Here is a 20,842-nt window from a genome sequence, read left to right as displayed (position 1 = left end):
TAGTGTAGAAACCTAGCTGTCAGCATGTATCCACCACCCCGCATCCTGAACACAGCTAATTAAAAAACAACATTTCACAGGAGGACACGCCTAACAGGCCTAAAAAGCACCAATCAGCACACCAGGGGCTCGTCCAGTGCTGATAGTAAGGGGCTCTGGTGTCATGTGTTCAGTGGTTTGTTATAATAATGTGCATAGTGACTTGAGCAATACTGCTGCTTCAACATATATTCCAATAGTGGATCAAGTGGTTAGCAACATAGATTAGAAATGGTAAATATTGCAATAGATAGCAGAAATATTTATTTAGCAAAAAAATGCATTCTAATGGAAATATTTCACTAGATCTATTGCCACCTACCTGCACTTGTCTGAGCATCACAATAAAAAGGTTTGCAACAATATATTTTCAGAAATAATATACCTTAAAGGGATACTTCGGATTTTGGAACTGAGGCCCTTTATCTACTTCCTCAGAGTCAGATGAACTCGTAGACACTGTATCCGTTTTTCTCTCTGCGTGCTGTTTGAAGGAAGTTTCTAACTAGCGCAATGACTGTAAGTCTATGAGTATCTGCTAGCATGCTAGCAGACTGGAAGTTTATGGGTATCTGCTAGCATGATGCTTGGTTAGGGAAAACGCCCCTCTCTGGAGATACATGTGTCCTCTAATGATGTCTAATTGAACTCCCAACACCAGGTCAGAAGAAGCTCTCAAGGGGATGGTGTATTTCCACTCCACTTCTCACACATCATCTCCCTCCCCGACCGACTGACCAACGACCACCTCATGGTTTCTACAGTTACAGTTTCCACCCTGCAGACAACCAAACAAACCATACCTATTTACTTTGGTTAGTAGTGGTTTTACATTGTCACCTGTCCTAGTCTAAAGTACTTTGCATACAAGCTCAATCATGTATGGAGAATTGAGTAAGATAACACATTTTAAAAGTCACATGACATTATATAAATATACAAAGTTTTGCATTACATTTTCCATGTGATTAATAAATAAAAAACATGTAAAAAATTATTGGGTCCAGTGGAATATATCATTAATATTCTGTATGATATCCATTTAATTTTATTAAAATGTATTGATAAAAAAAAGTGAAATAGCTCAATTTCGAAATTCTTATAAACTGCGCATTTGTCTAATGTGTAAATCTTCTATTTAGTCAATTGTGAGACAAAAAAAATCAACTTCAACATTCTCTACCATTCTGAAACTTAATTAAATCTAGTTGTTTATATATCAACAGGAGAAAGTCTTAAGAACATTTAAAGAATTAAATCCTACCCTAATCCTATAATAAGATTATTCATCCTAACTCTGAGCCAGGTTTTGTAAAACTATGTTGGAGGGAGAATTTAATGGGACACAAAATCATACACTTCCTTGGTATGAACATAAAGCTGTAAATTGTGCCAAAGGTGTAAAAATGAACATTTGCCAATCCCTTGATTTATAGTAGCCAGAGATGATTATGGGGCATGCATCATTTGCTGTAGGAATGTAATTAGGCACCTCTCCCGTTGTATGGCAAGGAGCCTGCCTTGCAGCTCATGGCAGTTTGTGGGCTGACAAACACATCTTAAATTGGTGTCATAAAAGTCAAAAAGGTGCCAATTACACCTCTAAGTATCCCATCAACGCAAATGAAATAAACAAATAAATACAGATAGTGTTGTGTACACATGGGACCCCCCTGCTAGTTGTTGACCTGAGAATGATGGCAGGTGAAGAAAGGGAGGCTGGATGGTGTAATGATGGATAATAGTATGGGTGTACATGACAGGAATCAGCAGGTTACTGTTTAGAGGCTGTGGATACCCTGGAAGGTCACAGCATTACAACGGTTACAACACTTCACGGCCAAAACAGCACTCCAATTGTGAAAATAAACTACTGCCAGTTCCGACCTCATACACAATTTCACACACACACGCACACACACATACGCACACACACACACACACACACACACACACACACACACACACACACACACACACACACACACACACACACACACACACACACACACACACACAAACAGACTATACGCAAACACCACAGAGAGAAAGGTGGTCAAATAATAGGATCCCTCTCCGTGCCTGCCTGCACTGTTTGTCTATGTCACTGTTTCCTGGCTGCATCTCCCAGGCAATGGCATCCCGGAGCTGCTGCTATGAAATTCACATTGTTACTACTAACTGCCTAAGGTCATGTTGGATAGAGCAGGATGAATAGCAGACAATGAGAGTGATGCGGGGCAATAGATGTAGCTCATTGTTTGATTCAGGGTATCTAGCAGAGAGCTATAATGTACCAGTGATTGAAGTAGCCGTGTTAAAAAGCTCTGACACAAAAAGTTTAAAATTGAGTGACAAGCATGAAGAGCACTGATGCAATGAGTGGGAACACAGGGCACCCCTAAGTCCACATGCTACACAAAGACTGTGCAGGGAGAATACACTTTAGCCCCCCATCGAGACAACAGCAAACGCCATCAGTCAGTTTGCTTCACCATTGTCAAGGCTTTATTGGATGCGCGCAACGGTAAGTTTTCGATATCACGCATGCATGTGATCTGCCACAAAATATCATTACTGCATCCATGTTCTTGCTGTTAGTTATATAAGAAAAAAACTACATATATACATTTATTTTTTAAAATAGTTTTACTATACATTTCCATTGACGTTTAATTAGTCTAACTAGTCTAATTAAACGTGTCCAAAGTAAAAGTTTTAAAGGTCACAATGATAATTATGAATATTAGTAGTAGTAATAATAATAATAATCATCATCATAATAATAATCATAATGATAATCATAATAATAATAATATTTTTAGTTCTCAGAGTGTATGGAGAACATTTACGCATGCCATTGTTGCTTTTCGCAGGCCGTTTTTGTTATTTAAAAAGGTCGAATGATAACCTATTATTCCTATAATGTAATAAAGGAACAGAACTAAATAGAGCATTTTCGTATATAGGCCCACTATATTCGCAAAAAGGCTTGTATCTCCTTCTAGTTCTTTTTTATAATCTCTCTCTCCCTCTCTCTCTGTGAGTGTGTGTAATTATTACAATGACATGGGATTAATAAAGAAATAATATCAATAAACTATTCAAATGGGTGGGTCTACATGTTTGGGTTGTTGTTTGTCTTGAAACGAGACAAAGGCCTACGCTGCATTTAGACCTATAATTGTCTAAAACATTTGCATCAAGAAAAAAATGCGCTCCGATGTTGAATGGTTGAGGTTTAGACATGAATCTTGCCGTCCTACTACTATGAACAAGGTTAGGATAAATGCTCCACTGAACGCTGCAGTGACTACCATCCGTCTCCAATCCAACGACAAATTAAACACTTGCCGCAAGAGATCCACGTCATAACAATATAAAATATAAACGAAATTGCAGATAATAAAGTGCCACTAAAAACCAACTGTTCTGTGACTGACTATCATTTCGACCAAGTGCTGGACACTGCATAGGCTACCTACATCAACGTTAGAAAATAATTACGACTAACACTAACGTGAATTGAAACTGGCTGCCTGTAGGTCTACCTGTTATCACACGCCATATAATAAAAATAAAGAAAATATTGAAAAGCTTAATTTTTTTCAATTATAGGTCTATGATGGGCGTAAATGTTGCCCATGTTTTCTAAAGAGCGATATAAATCCAGGCAACTGACAAGTAGGCCTAACGGAAGCGCGTATCTGTGCTTGGGCAAGAGGACCGCATTCGACCACGTGAAGAGTGAAATTATTGGAAAATTGGACACATCAGCTAACAGTGTAGGCCTGAAGACTTAAATTAAACCAAAGTGGGTTATTCTGCTGCAATTCTGAAATGGTTGGACACACTCTAAACCAGAATTATACTCATGATTCCCAATTGGTTGTAGGCTAGGCCTAGCCAAGGCCTACTTGGTGATATATCCTTGCGCGTAAAACAACCACACAACATATATAAGTATTATTGTCCTTACTGTTGGTAGTCATGTTTGCAGTACAGTTTCCTATCCCGGAAGTAACAACTGGTAGTGAGAGGTTGTTGACACACAGCGCACTGCAAACACTCCTCGTGCCATGAGGAATCGTTGACTCTCATCAGAAACCGGTCAGATATTGGACGCTGGCATCCTTCACATACAGATCGGTGATGGTATTCTGTCCCTAAAATGGATGCAAAATAAGTTTAAAATTCAACAATAATATTCATACTACCTCTATTTTTGTATTTCTTTATTTACAATTTAAATGTTCAGTTTAGATATTAAATATGAAGTAATAGATTATAAACATGTCATAAACATGTAACTATAAAATAGAAAACACAAGCAGTCCTTATCACACTACAAGACCAGGTTGTAGGGCCTAGTCTAATAACTAGAATGATCATCGAAATATAGACCTGGAGTGCTTAGTGAATGTGTTTTAATATCTATACCAAAACCACTAAAATCAGGAATGAGGCCAGCTAGCGGTGAAAATATTTGTTGAATGTGATAGCCTATGTCCTAACAAGCAGCAATCAATTGCAGTAACTTTCATCAAATGTTTTAACGTAGTAATAATTTCACAAATGAATGAAACAGGCTATTGTGCCAGAGTAATACATAGATCGTGAACACAGTGATCAGTCATGTGTGTTATTTATTGCTAAGAATACAATACATTCATATTGAAAATGACATCTAAAGAAAATTGTAAAATATATCAAATGTTAAGGTAGGAGGCCTACGGGTCATGAGAGGATATAGTCTGCATAGCTGCGGACATACAATTGCAGCAATGGTGTGTTCATCAAAGGTCTCGTATTGTGTGTGCAAACTGCACTCTCCGGCTCTTTTAATACTATGGATGCAAATGAAACTAAGCAGGACTTACCAAGCATGACTCCAAGGGTAGTTTGACGATGGGGATTATCTTCAATCTTTATACCGTCTAACATCCTTGGGTACTTGGAATGGTTTCTCTTCGAGAAACAGCGTTCTAGTGACTTGGGACCTGTTGCAATATCCATAACAATGTACTGTCAGACTTGTTTTCGCTTCAAATCCTAGCTAAAGCCCACAATATTTGCTGAGACTACTCGCACACACACACATACACAAACAATGTGTGTTCCCAGATCGCTAACTTAAAAAAATAAAATTAAAAAAGGCGTCCCAATGTTAAAGACCGGCTCCACTTTTTGTGGGGCTCTCCTAAGCAGAATCTTCAGATGTCACAGAATCGTAAGAAGCGGCAATAAATTTGACAAACACTATTTTGAGCAGTCACCTGTTAATTTGGACTGAATACGTTTCGGCTACCTTCTTGTTTGCACCCGAGCGTGGCCAGAGGAGAAGGCTACGGAGGAGGGACGTATCCGCTCAAGCATTTGCTTCTAAAACAACAAAAACAACAACAATTGTAACTCCAAGAAATATGAGTGAAATGTTCCAATGGTAACTCTTCAAATACTATGCCCCTCGGTCGGATCCCTGCAGCTTGAAAAGTCTCAGACCAAGATTGAAGCCAATAGATCCTCCTCCCACCCCTCCGTGGTCACGTCACTTTTTTTTGGACTATTTACTGACATTGGGATGCTATTGGTGCTCACTTTTGGTGCGCTCTAAAGAGTTGAACTGAGTTTCGGCTATCACTTTGAACAAAGCTATAGACAATATGGTGAGAGAGAAAAAAGTACAGTCAGTGTACAACAATTATAAAATAGACAACTCAAATACCGTACATAGTAAACTAAAGGTATATCAAGTAACTTGCTACGACCATTTGCAATATATTTTTATTTAGCTAAAAGTGTACTATTGTTAAGATTATAATGCATTATTATTGTTTTGATGATGATATAATGATGATGATGCTGATAATGCTTATTTTTGTTATTGTTATTATTATTATTATTATTACTACAATAGTAGAAGTAGCCCAGTAGGCCTATTGTTGTTGATTTTGTTGGTGTTGGTGAGGATGATGCTTCTTTTTTTCTCCTCCTTCTCCTTCTTCTCCTCCTTCTTCTCCTTCTTCTTGTCTTCATATAGGTTAGTAAATGCTTTGAAATCAAGTATTGGACCATCACGCGTTCGAAGTGCACATGCTTTGTGGTATTGTGTCCACTACAAAGACTTGAACCTAGTGACCCCTCTACCGCCGACGCACCTGGCGATGGGGTGGCGATAACTGAGCAGCGTGCAGCGTAGATGCCGTAGCCTATACTGACTTTTTAAGCAGTAGCCTATATCCATTTGCAATGTATTTTAAAAACAGGATGGAACCTTTTTTTATGTCGTTCATTCATTCATTTAGAGCTATCATTTTAACAATATAGGTTTATGTTAAATTGTTAATAATACTGTTGCCTAATACATTATGAAATGCGACCTGTTTGCCTGTACACCTAATTTCCATTAGCCTAGTTATTGTATTCAGTTGGATATCCTTTTCTTGTTGGTTGTGGGAAACCCGAAAATGTTATTATTGTGGTGTAGTGTAAAATTATACTAAACAATTATGCATTGCAATCACAACATTTAGCAAAAACAAATAAGTGTAGTTATGCTAATTATTCATACTGACACAATTATGCTGTTCTGTGCCGGACACAGGCCATCATTATAATTCAGCAGAGGGCTGTTCCTTTCATCTACTTTTATCAATCGCAGGTGTCCTCAGTTGTGACTGAGATGCACACCGATTTATTCATGACAGGATGGCTCAGAAAAGCAAAGCCTTGGAATCGAAAATACTATCCCCAACGAAAAAAAAGAGGCACATTCCTCAATTCTAAATTATTCCCAATTTCAAACAATGATATACATGTAAAGAAAATAAACCATGTTAAACCATTAAATTAAATTAAATTAAATGCAACGAGTTTCCACTATGTAGGCCTAGCCTATATAACATAATGTTTGTCCTATATGTAAAATATTTTAGCTTTCCAATGCGGGTTTTGTGTTTTAAGATGTCGGCAAAGGTGAGGAATGCGAGTCGCCCGTAGCTGAAATTACAGGGTGCTGTACATAATTCGTTATGCCTCCCCTTTGGTAGTACTCTAGGGATTCAGTACATTGAAGGCATTGGGACACTTCGGGCAGTCACTCTGAGATACCCTACCTCGTATACCTCATCCCTCTCTATCTCTACAGTAGGCCAATACACCCCTAATTACAGGCCTAGAAGATCTTGCAATATGCACACCTTCATGGTTTTGAGCATTCCTTAGCCCATAGTTTTGGGTATGGAGAGAACTCAGATCTACGGTTCTAATGTGATTCTGGTCTCAGTTTGATCAAGCACAGCATCGGGCAGGAGGTGGGTTGGAAGAGACGGCCTCTGCTTAAGTTAATTACTCGAATCGGCTATTATTTATCGCAGCGCGTCTAAATCCAAAGGATATCCTAAATGTCCTGGTAGTCAAATAAATACTCAATCAATCTCAAACCTACTTGTCAGCGAACTAAATGAAACTGCTGCATTTTCCCCCGTTGTTTAAATAGCTTAATGGATCTAAATCAGGTGCTAATAGTTTACTGCATTTAGTCCATAGGCGACTCTGAGCAATATTGTTACATGTTGCTGCTGAGTTGATACATAAATAATGCATAAGAAATATGTCGAAGATGCCAGAAATATTGTAACTCAAATTTGATTGCGAATAACAGCACTTTACACTAAGAATTTGCAGCCACATCAAATACAAAACAACCAAAACAATAATAACAATAATAATATGAATAAGAATACATTTACAATCGCAGTTAAGACATTCAAAATAGCCAGGTATATTACTATATAAAATAAAAGGACAGCAAAATTCTAAATTAAAAAAATGCAATAAATGATCATATAACATTTAAAAAATCTTAGTTTTAGGTTAGGCCTACCGTATCCATATGTGTTCTTGATATCCTTTGTGGACAATATGGTGAACTAGCCCACTTTGCAACGTTCAAAGCCATAGAACTGGTCCATGATTTGTTTACGATGCCCTCTGGCGTTCAGAAGAAGAACTGCTAAGGACTCGATATGTTGGAAGAATTGTGTTGACTACAATGCTTCATGCGTCGACTATTTAGACATATTCTGGATTGCAATTGGCCTGGATTTGATTGGGGAAATATATTTGTTTATATGCAAAACTACTGCCTCAACAGATACTAATGTATTCTATTTACTAAGCCTTTATACTGTATGTCAGAGGTTCAGAAAAATGTATTTTGAGAAATAGATAATTCGAGTACAATAGAATAATATATCTATAATAGACAACGTAGAGTAGTAGGCTTCATGAACCGTATTTCTATGGGATTGACCTGCCTGACTAAGGATGGTTGCCTAAACCTGCTAAGGATGTAACGCTGCACTAGAAAAGACCTGCATGACACATCTGTGATGTGTTTGTACAATATCAACCACCTCTCATTTTCCACTTGGTAAATGTCGTCCGTATATTGGACTAACTATTCAAAGGGTTGAAACAGAATTCTACTCTCTACCATTGTGTCACATCGACAAGAAAATTCAAAAGCGATTATAATTAATACAAACTACTGGCAGTCGGACACCAATCGCATATGCCAATAATAAACCAAATGCTATGTTTTTGCCCGCGGCGTTTAATGGGTCTCTACATGAGAACGCCTCCCCCTAAACTATGGAAGAAACTTCACGCAGCAGGTGTGTTGCATGTGCACCCTGGGAAAAGGTCCCAATAAGTATGCTAAGAAGGTTATGAGAATCTGTTTTCAGTAAAACAACCCATTTCCATTGCATCCACCGAAAAGGTAAGAGGTTATTGTTTAAATGCAATGCATGAAAGCTCAAGTTCAATTCGTGGCTGGCCTATATGGCAACAACGACATTGCCTTTATTTAGATTTGAAATAGGCAACAGGCCATACAAGACATAAGAAAACGAAACAAGTAGCCGAAGAATAAACTTCGTATTGTTAATTTACAGAAATGTCTAAATAGGCCCATGCGAGTCATTTTTTTAGTCGTGCGCGTAAGAAAAACTATATTCTGCAACTGAATGTAGGCTACTTTGTCACCCAGGTTAATATATTATTTTATCAATTGGTATTGCGTTTTTCCTACGGTAAAGTAGACAATAATGTAATAAAACAAAGAAAAATCAAAAGGCAAACATTTAAAAAGCAAATAAATTCGTTGAAGTCATTTGTTTATTTGAATTTAATATTTCACCTTTATTTTATCGGAGAGTCTCATTAAGACCGACGTTTCTTTTGGAAGGGAACCCTGCACAAGTCATCTTATATTCAACATTTATATGACAACCAAATGTGATTTATTCTTCATTCTTCACGTTTTTACCCTCCATACCGTGAAATGTTAACTGTGAGAGCCCGGGGCAAAGACTGTGTGTTTGTGTGAGATCACTGAGAGAGATGTGAGGGGTCAGGTCAAGACCTATTTCATTATCGGCTCTGAGAACCTTATGTTACTTGTTATATAATCGCCAAACCTACTATAACAGACCGATAAGGAATTAAACACAGGTTATAACAACTATATCAAAGACAGATTATGGATTTATAAGACAACTCAAAGACCACTTTATATCTTTACCGCCATCATAATGATGGGTCTCGAACATGTTGTGATAACTAGTTGAATTACAGCAGAAATTCGTTGTATTGACGTTGATTTACTGTTATTACTGTTATCTTTGCACTATTATTGTTACCATTCGTATTATTCTTATTATTGTTATTATTAATAATAATGAAAACCTCAAATTGTGGTGTAATATTGCCAAGTAGACATTCATTTGATTGTTATGTATTTCACGGGTATTTGAATACACTTACCTTAACTTGGGAACTATATTGCAATTTACTTTAATGCAAACTCTTACCAAAAAGTCTATGAGAGTCTTTACATTTTTAATATTGTAATATTCATCCAACATTAGTTTGACTGTAATTACCAGGATAAACATGATTACCAGGTTACTAGAAGGCTATAGCATAGAAAAATGAATGAAACCATTTTCAAAGTGACTTAAAGCTTTTGTGAATAGCTTGGGAACACGTTTGCTTACACTAAAATGGAACATGCAGAATATAAATCAAATAATGCGTTTGCATAGGGATTGATGAACTACAATAAAAGCCAACCCAATACCTGATTTTGAATGTTATATTGATTATGCATCAAAATATCAAGGGGTCAAAATGTGTCAAATGTGTTCGTTCACTCACAGTAGTAAAAAATGACTTTTGTATGGACACATAGTTTTCACTCTCTAGTATACAAGTTGTTCTATTTCAATATTGTGCATGGGGTACAAACTATGATATTACAGTATTTTGGGGATGAATTAAATTGTAGGGCAAACGGGTGAATTTGAGTTACAATTGGTACATCTGTACAATTGGTAGGCTGGCTTTCAACATATCCAACAATAATCAACATAATAATAGAAATAAGCACTTAGAGATGAAACATTGTGGAAAACATTGTAAAGCTTTTTACAAGGGTCTTATATTCTACAAAACACTAACCAGACTTGAAATACATCAGATCGGATGATATTAATGTCAAATAAATATTATTCCAAAATATTGAATGGCTACAAAAGGATACAGAAATACAGGAATGCAAAACAAACTTCCCTTTCATAAAAACAGACAGATTATTTAGTCTGGAAATCTTAGTGAAAAAGCCCATCCCTGACTGAAAGATTACCCCAGAGACATACAGTAAATTGCAGTGGCTGAGGACATTGGTGGTTTAACTCACTTTGATCTTGAAATGAATGTTCCTCAAAACCTTTGGCTCTCCATGATGCTTCTTTAAAGGCAAGGATAAAACCTCTCTAGCGGTCTTGTTTGCCCCACACAAGATATGACTTACGCTAGTTTAAGTAGCCGCTTACAAGCATAGGCTGAGGTACACAGAACACGAGATGTCTCTGGGATATCATACAAAATAGCCATAGGATACTTTTTAACTATAGGTGTTGTTTTTTTCACTTCTGAAGGCCACACCTGGGGAATAGACCATCAGAATCCTTTATCGTGCAACTCAATCATGCCCTCTTTGATACACTAACATCCCAAACTACAAATATCCTTGATTTAGCCCAATCAAACATAACATAATATAGTAAACAAAATATAGGACAGTGAAACGATGAGCCATAAAAACACCATGAAAATGAGTTAAAATGGTGAAATATGAGTGCATATTATATGTATATCATGCAGGAATCTCAAAGTGACATTATCATTTTAAAATACAGTGGTAACCCCTCTCTGAACAAACAGGTAGCGTTCACAGCAGAATGTACTCTTACAGATACATATAAATAAGGAACAGAGTGCTGTAAGAATACTGGCAACATCAATAAAGACAAACATACTTTATCATACATCAACAACAACAAAAGAACAACACAACAACAGTGTTGACATGATCATTTTCACAGTACCAGTCTACACCCGTATGAGAGAAACCCCCCATCTGAAGCACAACGGCGCTCCTCTATAGTATAACAGAACTACAGTGATGCCCCCTGCTGGACAGTCTAACACTATGTGACTCAACTTGTGGTTCATTCACAAACACTGAATATCTCAGATACTGTTTCAGCTCCAGAACTACTTCTAATTGAATATGGCAACAGATTATCTAACAGTTTATATGGTAGCAGATGCGTAATGTCAAAATCTTGAATGCATGTTATCTACAATAACTGAGCATGTCAAACTGTTACACAAAGTTACTGTGAACAGTGATGTCATGTTGCACATATAATGAGTGAGTCATGTAATCTGAGCAATATTTCTTGAGAATAAAAAACTATATCTGTCATTCAGAAATGACTTGATTCCAGACGGGCACATCATATACAAACACTAACAAACAAATGTAGAACCAAGTAAAGAGTACTGGGTTGCCAATGAAGGATGGTTCTCCTTTCCCCCCCGTTACAGCAAAGTTTCACAAAGCACACACAAAATGTACAGCCAGAAACATGTCAAACACCTTAAACACATTGAAAACAATCAAAGTACGGCAGAATTCTGCATGATCAAAACCCCATTAATACCAAATCTGTGTCAGTCACTCAACATCTATCCGTGACACTACCCGACTGGTGGTGACCATAGTTAAAGGTTGGTATGATCCATCTGGCATATGGATATTGCTGTGACTAAGAAACATTAGGCAACTGAGGTAATTGCAGAACAGGGCTGTAGAACAGTACATAGAAAACCAAGCCACATCTGGATAAGTTAATAGGCCAAATAGACAGACAGGGGAGTTGTGTTTGTGAGTGGGAGATGATAGAAAGACCAGAGCAGAGACTACTCAGCTGAAACAATAGAGAACATGCACGTTCCTCCGTTTACTCGTGTACAAGTTCCATTTGCTCACAAAAATGGTCAGCGAGAGTATCTTTCTTGATAATTATATAAGATGTGATTGTAACAGATGCAGCAATATGGATCTAGTTGCTCTGCTCTGGTGATGGCAAATATCTCTCAATTCTGGTGCGATTTACAATGATTTTTGTTGGATTGTTATGTTGTTCATATGATTTGTCTCCAGGACAATAAGGTATCCCTGACAGAAAGCAAGGCTGCAGGAAGTTCCAAGCATGATCTTGGGATATGTGCCATTTACAGCAGGCGTACACAGCTTTTACTCATGTGGGACACATACATTCTCCATGTTCCTACAGACCTTGTGGCTAGAGCACTGAAAGACATTCTGAATGGATCTAAAAAAAAACAGGCTATGTCATAATGTCATGTTAGCTTTAGGACTCCAGAAAGATGTATAATCATGATGAACACCACACTATGGAGAATCCATTATAGAGATACTTGGAAAAAACTGTCATGAAACCAAAGGCATGATTTCTTCACTTATTGCAGTTATACATGCATGCAAAGTAAGTCAGAAACCATTAGTATATGTGTGTTGGCTATGTTACGGTCACAACCGCTGTGCAATGGCTTAGGGGCCACAGTTCGAAAGGTATTTAGACAAATATTTTTATTTATAGAATCAAGTTCATTACTTTAGGTAAATGTCACTTTTCTTGTGCAGTCCATAGGTGTACCACAGTGTTCTTGGGGAAGTGTGTGTGTGTGTGTGTCATTACAAGTCTGCACTTCAGAGAAAAGGTAGAAATCCACCAGATGTTTTTCAGCTGGGTGGATCTGGTAGTGAAGATTTAGACAGCGTCTGTCACAAGCAAACATTTCCAATCTGTCCTAAACATTAGGCAGAGTAATCTAAAACCCCTTTCCATCACAACGTGCTGCTCCTTATGTGCTGACCACAACTTCAGTATATCCCTTCCAGAAACGAAGAAATACTTGGAACGTCTGACTGGCGAGAGAGAGAGAGAGAGAGAGAGAGAGAGAGAGAGAGAGAGAGAGAGAGAGAGAGAGAGAGAGAGAGAGAGAGAGAGAGAGAGAGAGAGAGAGAGAGAGAGAGAGAGAAAGAGAGAGAGAGAGAGAGAGAGAGAGAGAGAAAAAAGCTCTCTGGCTTTTGTCAAGATGAGAAAGCCAGAGCAGAGAACCATAAAGTCTAATGAATATATTAGTGGGTGTTTTCAGCCCCTTAAAGGAGAGCTAACAGGCTAAATTAAGTTATCAGAGCACCCCACCTGGGGCTGAGGACCAGGGCTTTGAACTAGTGGTCTAGTGGTACTCATGAAGGTCACTAGAAAAACAATCATCTACTGTGTAGACATACAGTACAGGACAAGGTTTCCTGCTAATACTGTTTTAATGATTATGAATGTAACATGTTCTTAAAATACATTTGGCACCATTTAGCTTTTTTTTCTGCAAGTCACAAAAAAAGATTGTCAACAATTAAAGAATGTTCACCTAACATGCCACCGGTCAGCTCTGTATGGTGTTCCTCAGTAATGTGGGAGTAACTAAAAGGGTGATTGTTAGAAAGGGACCTCGCTGGTCTGCAGGAATTTCCTTCCTGGAGTTCATGTGCCTAGTTACCACTTTGGCAAACTCATGCCCTATGAACTGACCCTGTTACATCCTCCTTCTGGGTTCAGCAGGGGAAATAAACCAATCCTCTGTGGAGCGCTACAACTAACAAGAAAACTGCTAGCCCAAATCTCTCAATACCTTTCTGTTTTCCCTCCGGACCACTTTCAGCTTAATAAACATCTTAACTGGGCAAGCGTCCCACGGGAGTTGCTGGGTAATCCCATGGGCAACCGGAGCTCAGAGCTGACCCTTTATTGCATCCAGGTGGCTGTGTTAAAAAAAGCTGGCCAACCATAAATGTCCAATAAAATGCATGTGGCACCTCCAGGGGTGTACAGGGTCACTGCACCTGTCTGTGGAGTAAGTCTCTCCTCTCTCCTCATGGCCAGGCACGTGCACAGATAGGGCTCTACCTGTGCAGAGCACATGCCCATTTTCCCTTCTAGTATCCAAAATGCCCTTCTTGGGTGGTGGTATAATTTCCACAAAAATGATTTTTTTGTATAAATTTTTTTTGTCATTGCTTTTGGAACCCAATGCCCGTAAGTCACCGTGATGTCATCAAGTTCCACCACCCATTGGTTGAACCTTTTGATCTGCCCTGTATGGAGCTCATCCTTTTTTACCCAGTCGGCCCTGTACACAGATTGCATGTGCCTGGTATCCATACATGCATGAGATGCTGTCACAGGTCGAGTGTGTGTGAAGCTAGCGACCTAGTTTAAATATCAACAGTACCGTACTGCCACAGCAGCATGACATTTGATTAACACTTGATAACACTTGATTTAACCTACATCATCATCAATATCCCGTCTGGTTGGCTGATACAAGCAGCAGACAGGCAGTAAGACATAGGGCCCAGTTCCAACCCGAGTTAAACATGCATACATGGAACATTTAATCCCTTTTCATGCACTTTTCTCTTTATGCATGTTCTGACTTTGTGTGGGGTTCATGTTTTTGTTATTCATATTGGGTTTTTAAAACAATACAGCCATAACAGTTTACATAAAAAATACTTAATACGCAGATGTTGACTTATGTCAATCACAAGCAATATAGACAGCATACATGGTTCATATTTGCCATTTACCATTGCTAGATCACAGTTATCAATAAATATTGTTTTATTTAATGAAATGTGATTTTTGTTAACAAAAATCAATTATAATCAAGACATGGGTGGAATAAATCATGTTTATCTTGAACAAATATAAATGAAACAAGGTTTTCATCACTATTGATGTTAATTGCTTTGAACGGAACAAATTGGAAGGACAAATCTTACATACAGTATTTATGGAAATGATAAATGAGCCCTATTGAACATAAATTAAGGCCGGTCTACACACAACATGAGGGATATAGTTTTACTGTGTGTGTTGCAAATGTATTTCTTGCACTTGATGCATGTGTACTGTGTCTTCCTGTCCTTCTTGAGGCCAGTCACATTGCAGTGCTTCTTCTTTTTTTTCTTCTTTTTATTTCACCTGTATTTAACCAGGTAGGCTAGTTGAGAACAAGTTCTCATTTACAACTGCGACCTGGCCAAGATAAAGCATAGCAGTGTGAACAGACAACACAGAGTTACACATGGAATAAACAATTAACAAGTCAATAACACAGTAGAAAAAAAGGGGAGTCTAAATACATTGTGTGCAAAAGGTATGAGGAGGTAGGCAAATAATTACAATTTTGCAGATTAATAACACTGGAGTGATAAATGATCAGATGGTCATGTACAGGTAGAGATAATGGTGTGCAAAAGAGCAGAAAAGTAAATAAATAAAATCAGTATGGGGATGAGGTAGGTAAAAATGGGTGGGCTATTTACCGATAGACTATGTACAGCTGCAGCGATCGGTTAACTGCTCAGATAGCAGATGTTTGAAGTTGGTGAGGGAGATAAAAGTCTCCAACTTCAGCGATTTTTGCAATTCGTTCCAGTCACAGGCAGCAGAGAACTGGAACGAAAGGTGGCCAAATGAGGTGTTGGCTTTAGGGGTGATCAGTGAGATACACCTGCTGGAGCGCGTGCTACGGATGGGTGTTGCCATCGTGACCAGTGAACTGAGATAAGGCGGAGCTTTACCTAGCATGGACTTGTAGATGACCTGGAGCCAGTGGGTCTGGCGACGAATATGTAGCGAGGGCAAGCCGACTAGAGCATACAAGTCGCAGTGGTGGGTGGTATAAGGTGCTTTAGTGACAAAACGGATGGCACTGTGATAAACTGCATCCAGTTTGCTGAGTAGAGTGTTGGAAGCAATTTTGTAGATGACATCGCCAAAGTCGAGGATCGGTAGGATAGTCAGTTATACTAGGGTAAGTTTGGCGGCGTGAGTGAAGGAGGCTTTGTTGCGGAATAGAAAGCCGATTCTTGATTTGATTTTCGATTGGAGATGTTTGATATGAGTCTGGAAGGAGAGTTTACAGTCTAGCCAGACACCTAGGTACTTATAGATGTCCACATATTCAAGGTCGGAACCATCCAGGGTGGTGATGCTGGTCAGGCGTGCGGGTGCAGGCAGCGAACGGTTGAAAAGCATGCATTTGGTTTTACTAGCGTTTAAGAGCAGTTGGAGGCCACAGAAGGAGTGTTGTATGGCATTGAAGCTCGTTTGGAGGTTAGATAGCACAGTGTCCAAGGACGGGCCGGAAGTATATAGAATGGTGTCGTCTGCGTAGAGGTGGATCAGGGAATCACCCGCAGCAAGAGCAACATCATTGATATATACAGAGAAAAGAGTCGGCCCGAGGATTGAACCCTGTGGCACCCCCATAGAGACTGCCAGAGGACCGGACAGCATGCCCTCCGATTTGACACACTGAACTCTGTCTGCAAAGTAATTGGTGAACCAGGCAAGGCAGTCATCCGAAAAACCGAGGCTACTGAGTCTGCCGATAAGAATATGGTGATTGACAGAGTCGAAAGCCTTGGCAAGGTCGATGAAGACGGCTGCACAGTACTGTCTTTTATCGATGGCGGTTATGATATTGTTTAGTACCTTGAGCGTGGCTGAGGTGCACCCGTGACCGGCTCGGAAACCAGATTGCACAGCGGAGAAGGTACGAGGTTGGAGTAGCCAGGCGGAAGGCATGGCCAGCTGTTGAGAAATGCTTGTTGAAGTTTTCGATAATCATGGATTTATCGGTGGTGACCGTGGTACCTAGCCTCAGTGCAGTGGGCAGCTGGGAGGAGGTGCTCTTGTTCTCCATGGACTTCACAGTGTCCCAGAACTTTTTGGAGTCGGAGCTACAGGATGCAAACTTCTGCCTGAAGAAGCTGGCCTTAGCTTTCCTGACTGACTGCGTGTATTGGTTCCTGACTTCTTGTTGCTAGCGGCTGCAATCTACAATGTTGAAAACACTTAGTTCAGGAATTTTACTAACATCTCACTCACTCACTCAGTCACTCACTCACATACATACATACATACATACATACATACATACATACATACATACATACATACATACATACATACATACATACATACATACATACATACATACATACATACATACATACATACATACATACATACATACATACATTCATACATAGTTACAGCAGGCCAAGGTAGGAGAGTCAGACACACACACATTCAACAACATCACTAATACTCACTTCCGGTATTGGAGTTCTTGGTTCTGTGGGACGGGCGGCTGGGGCACCAGCATCCTCCTCCTGAATCCTCCTCACAATGGCTGCAGAAGCTGGGGTTCTTGGGATTTGATTTGATTTGATTAGGATCTCTTTTAGTCCCCATTTGGACTAATCTTCCAAGAGTCCTTATGTGTTGCCTCCTCTGTATTTGAGGTATTACTAATGCCTTGCCCAGCTCCTCGAGAAAGAGCTGTCTCCTCTGGAGCATCCCTCTGTTCCAATCTGGGTTCAACGCCATCCAGATGACAAACGCGTTGTATGCTGAGATGTCCAAGATGTTGAAGAATATCACAAATGGCCAGCGTAGGGTTCTTATTTTGCAGCTGTAGCAAGTCACCAGCTTATCTAAATTGTCCATCCCTCCTTCTGTGGCATTGTAATACATTATGGTTTCTGTTTTTGGATGTTCCTGGTCACAGATTCTCTCATCTCTGTGCAGCGTACTCATGAGTACCACATTTTTGCATTTCTTTGTCACGTAGCACACTAGGGACGTGTCGGCCGTGAACACAAACTTAGAAGAATTGATTGGCATGTTCCGTGTATTCAACATCTGAGGTGCGAGCTCTGGCTTCTTTTTGTACTTTTCTTACCATCGTCAGCTTCCTCTTGAGGAGCTCCTGTGAAATGTGCTTCCTATGTTTTCTCTGTTATGGCCATGTGGTTATTCCTAAGGATCTTTAGTAACATTTGATAATATAAAAAAAGACATGTTGGCTCATTAAATCGTTACGAAGCAGAGCACAGACTAAGCCACAACAGTTTGAACTTGACCCATGGTGCAATACTTGGCTGTGTCATCACACATTTCCATGGTTAGCGCAGGCAATAGACGAGGGTACAGCCTACTGTTGTACACTATTCTCCCTATTATAATTATATGTACACTAATCTTCCAACATTAGCATGGGTTAAAAAACTGAGTTTGGCAATTTTCTGAATGAATCAAACCACCATTTTATTTCTTTCATATGTAAAGGCTCTCCAACCCTGTTTTTTATTATTAACTTTCCTAAACCTAAATAATCTTTAAAATCAGAGTATATTTACATCTACTAATTGGTGCTAAAACTGAGATGAATTTGCATATATTTAGATGGCTTTCTTTCATTGATCCTTATTATTCTGCTGAACCAGTCAATATTTTATTGAGTCTGTCAACAAAAGCCTAACTAAAAGGTATACCATACACCACAAGAACATATGTTGGCCAGCAAGTGGGTGGGACTTCAGCAGCTGAATGACATGTATTTTATGCAAAGCCGTTATGCACCTTCCTAAAATTAATCTGAATACCAACTACCGTATGGGATTCTAATGATGACAGACCTATGTGGGTTTGTATTTTGAATTTTGTGGTCGCACATTGAGATTCGTGGTTGTAAGCACGATTCGCAAATGTGTAATTTAATTTTGCAAGCTTGTATCATGATTTGTGAAAGATTTAACAACAGTTGCAAACTTGCATTTTGATATTTGAATACATTCAATAAGATTTGCCAGTATAATTTATTTTCAGAATTATTACAAGTTCATTTACGAGTCTACTGTGAATCAAAATAACACTTGCAGATTTTGAATCTGTGTACACTCCGAGTTCTGTCACTGTTGATACATTACCAAGATATTCTTAAACTGTCACCAAGTTTTGTACATTTTTTGAAAGAGATTTGCAAATCAAAAGAGATTTGCAAGTCAAAATGTGATTTGCGTGCTGGGGGCAGCAACTTGTACTCTTGACCAATCAGTTCCTTCTGTCAAAACCACAACCACCTAACCATTGGCTGGATTGTTCCATCAATCAAATGTAAAACTGTTTACAAAAATGATGACACATTAAAGGTAGTTGGTGTTCTCAGTAACTTGAACCAGCACTGAAATTTGAGCAGTGAGGTTCATTTATTCCCACTTTCTGCTCGTTTTTGTTCGATTTTGACCACAATTAGTTGAATGAGGCGTTAGTGAAGTGCTGGAACAAAAACACTTCTGTGTAAAGAACCTATGGCTGTCATGACTTCAATTGACCAAATACAGTTATTTTATTACCATTTTATTTTGTTAATCTATGTAGGTTTGTCATATGATTTCCTCGAGCCTGGTGAAGATGTATAGAATCATAATACAAGGCAGAACATTTCCCTGCATCCAGTTTGAGGCCTGATACCACCAGGAACATGGAGCACTCCATGTCAGTAAATCATGCATATTGTTTATATACTGTATATATAGCTAATACTCCACTCATATGCAGAGTGAGAAGCCCTACGCCTCATACACTTGTCTACTCCTGGAGTAACTCCTTGTCCGAGAGACTGATTAGAGAGTTTTGGGCCAATGGGAGGTCAGGGGTGAGGTCTTAGGAGTGAGAGTGAAGTTACAGACATGAAGATACAACTTGAAACCCCCTGCCCCTTTTACTCATCCATTTGACTGATTGGAAGGCACCCTTATAGTCCTCAATAATCAACATATACATGTTAACTCTCTTGCAAGAGCATTCCGTACCTCTATCCATCTCTCTACAGGTGCTAGAGACAGAATATTCCAAGGACCTCCAGAGCCTTCAGATCAACTACCTGTGATCTCTCCAGAGAAGTAAGCTCTGCTGGGGGTAATATACTTGATGCACCGTGTAAACCTTCTTCACTATGGTTGTCCGTCTGTGTGATGACACATATCATATTATCCAGGGCCACTGGTTGGATTTACTGTACTCACTCCAAAACACATGTACTCTCCTCCCACTAAAAGTCTCCCAGACCTTTATTAAAACTAACGCTTCCATCCCTCTGTTCCCAGGTGAGTCTACCGGGCCATGGAACTCTAGAGCAGAACATCAAGAAACCTGCCACCATGTTGTAAGCTATAAACAGTTCCTTGAGGAAGGATGCAACTATCATGGCTTCAATTTTTTTTATAGGTTACAAAACAATGACTGTTTCTTAGCCTGTTCTCATTTTTACTAACTACTATGGTAACCTAAACATCTGACAACATGCAGACTTTATCCATCAAGACAACACTTAGAGCTTATAATTCAAAAAGGTTTAAGTCTCATATCCAGGTTGCAAAAAATGTTTTATGTATAAAGGACATCACACAGGTGTGCCAAATGAAATATATATCCCAGAC

At 39.0% G+C, this 20,842-nt stretch overlaps 1 protein-coding gene across 3 annotated transcripts in view; it reads right to left on the bottom strand.

Annotated features, from left to right (window-relative positions):
* Positions 1-5,539, bottom strand: part of LOC112262975 (LIM/homeobox protein LMX-1.2-like) — a 53,740-nt gene extending 48,201 nt beyond the window's left edge. The window contains exons 1-3 of one of the 3 annotated variants that reach the window (XM_024438894.2): positions 5,316-5,539; positions 4,920-5,039; positions 4,019-4,205 (exon numbers count right to left, since the gene is read on the bottom strand). In XM_024438894.2, coding sequence (XP_024294662.1) covers positions 4,019-4,205; positions 4,920-4,983 — 251 coding nt within the window. In that variant the 5' untranslated portion in view covers positions 4,984-5,039; positions 5,316-5,539. Of the gene's footprint in view, positions 1-4,018; positions 4,206-4,919 lie in introns of all 3 variants that reach the window. The other 2 variants (XM_024438895.2, XM_024438892.2) reach the window with 2 other exon arrangements.
* Between the last annotated feature and the right edge of the window lie 15,303 nt (positions 5,540-20,842).

Source organism: Oncorhynchus tshawytscha, linkage group LG12, assembly GCF_018296145.1.
Source record: "Oncorhynchus tshawytscha isolate Ot180627B linkage group LG12, Otsh_v2.0, whole genome shotgun sequence".
Classification (NCBI taxonomy): domain Eukaryota; kingdom Metazoa; phylum Chordata; class Actinopteri; order Salmoniformes; family Salmonidae; genus Oncorhynchus; species Oncorhynchus tshawytscha.
Note: the sequence above shows the minus strand (reverse complement) of the source record. Positions and strands in the feature narration are given on the sequence as shown.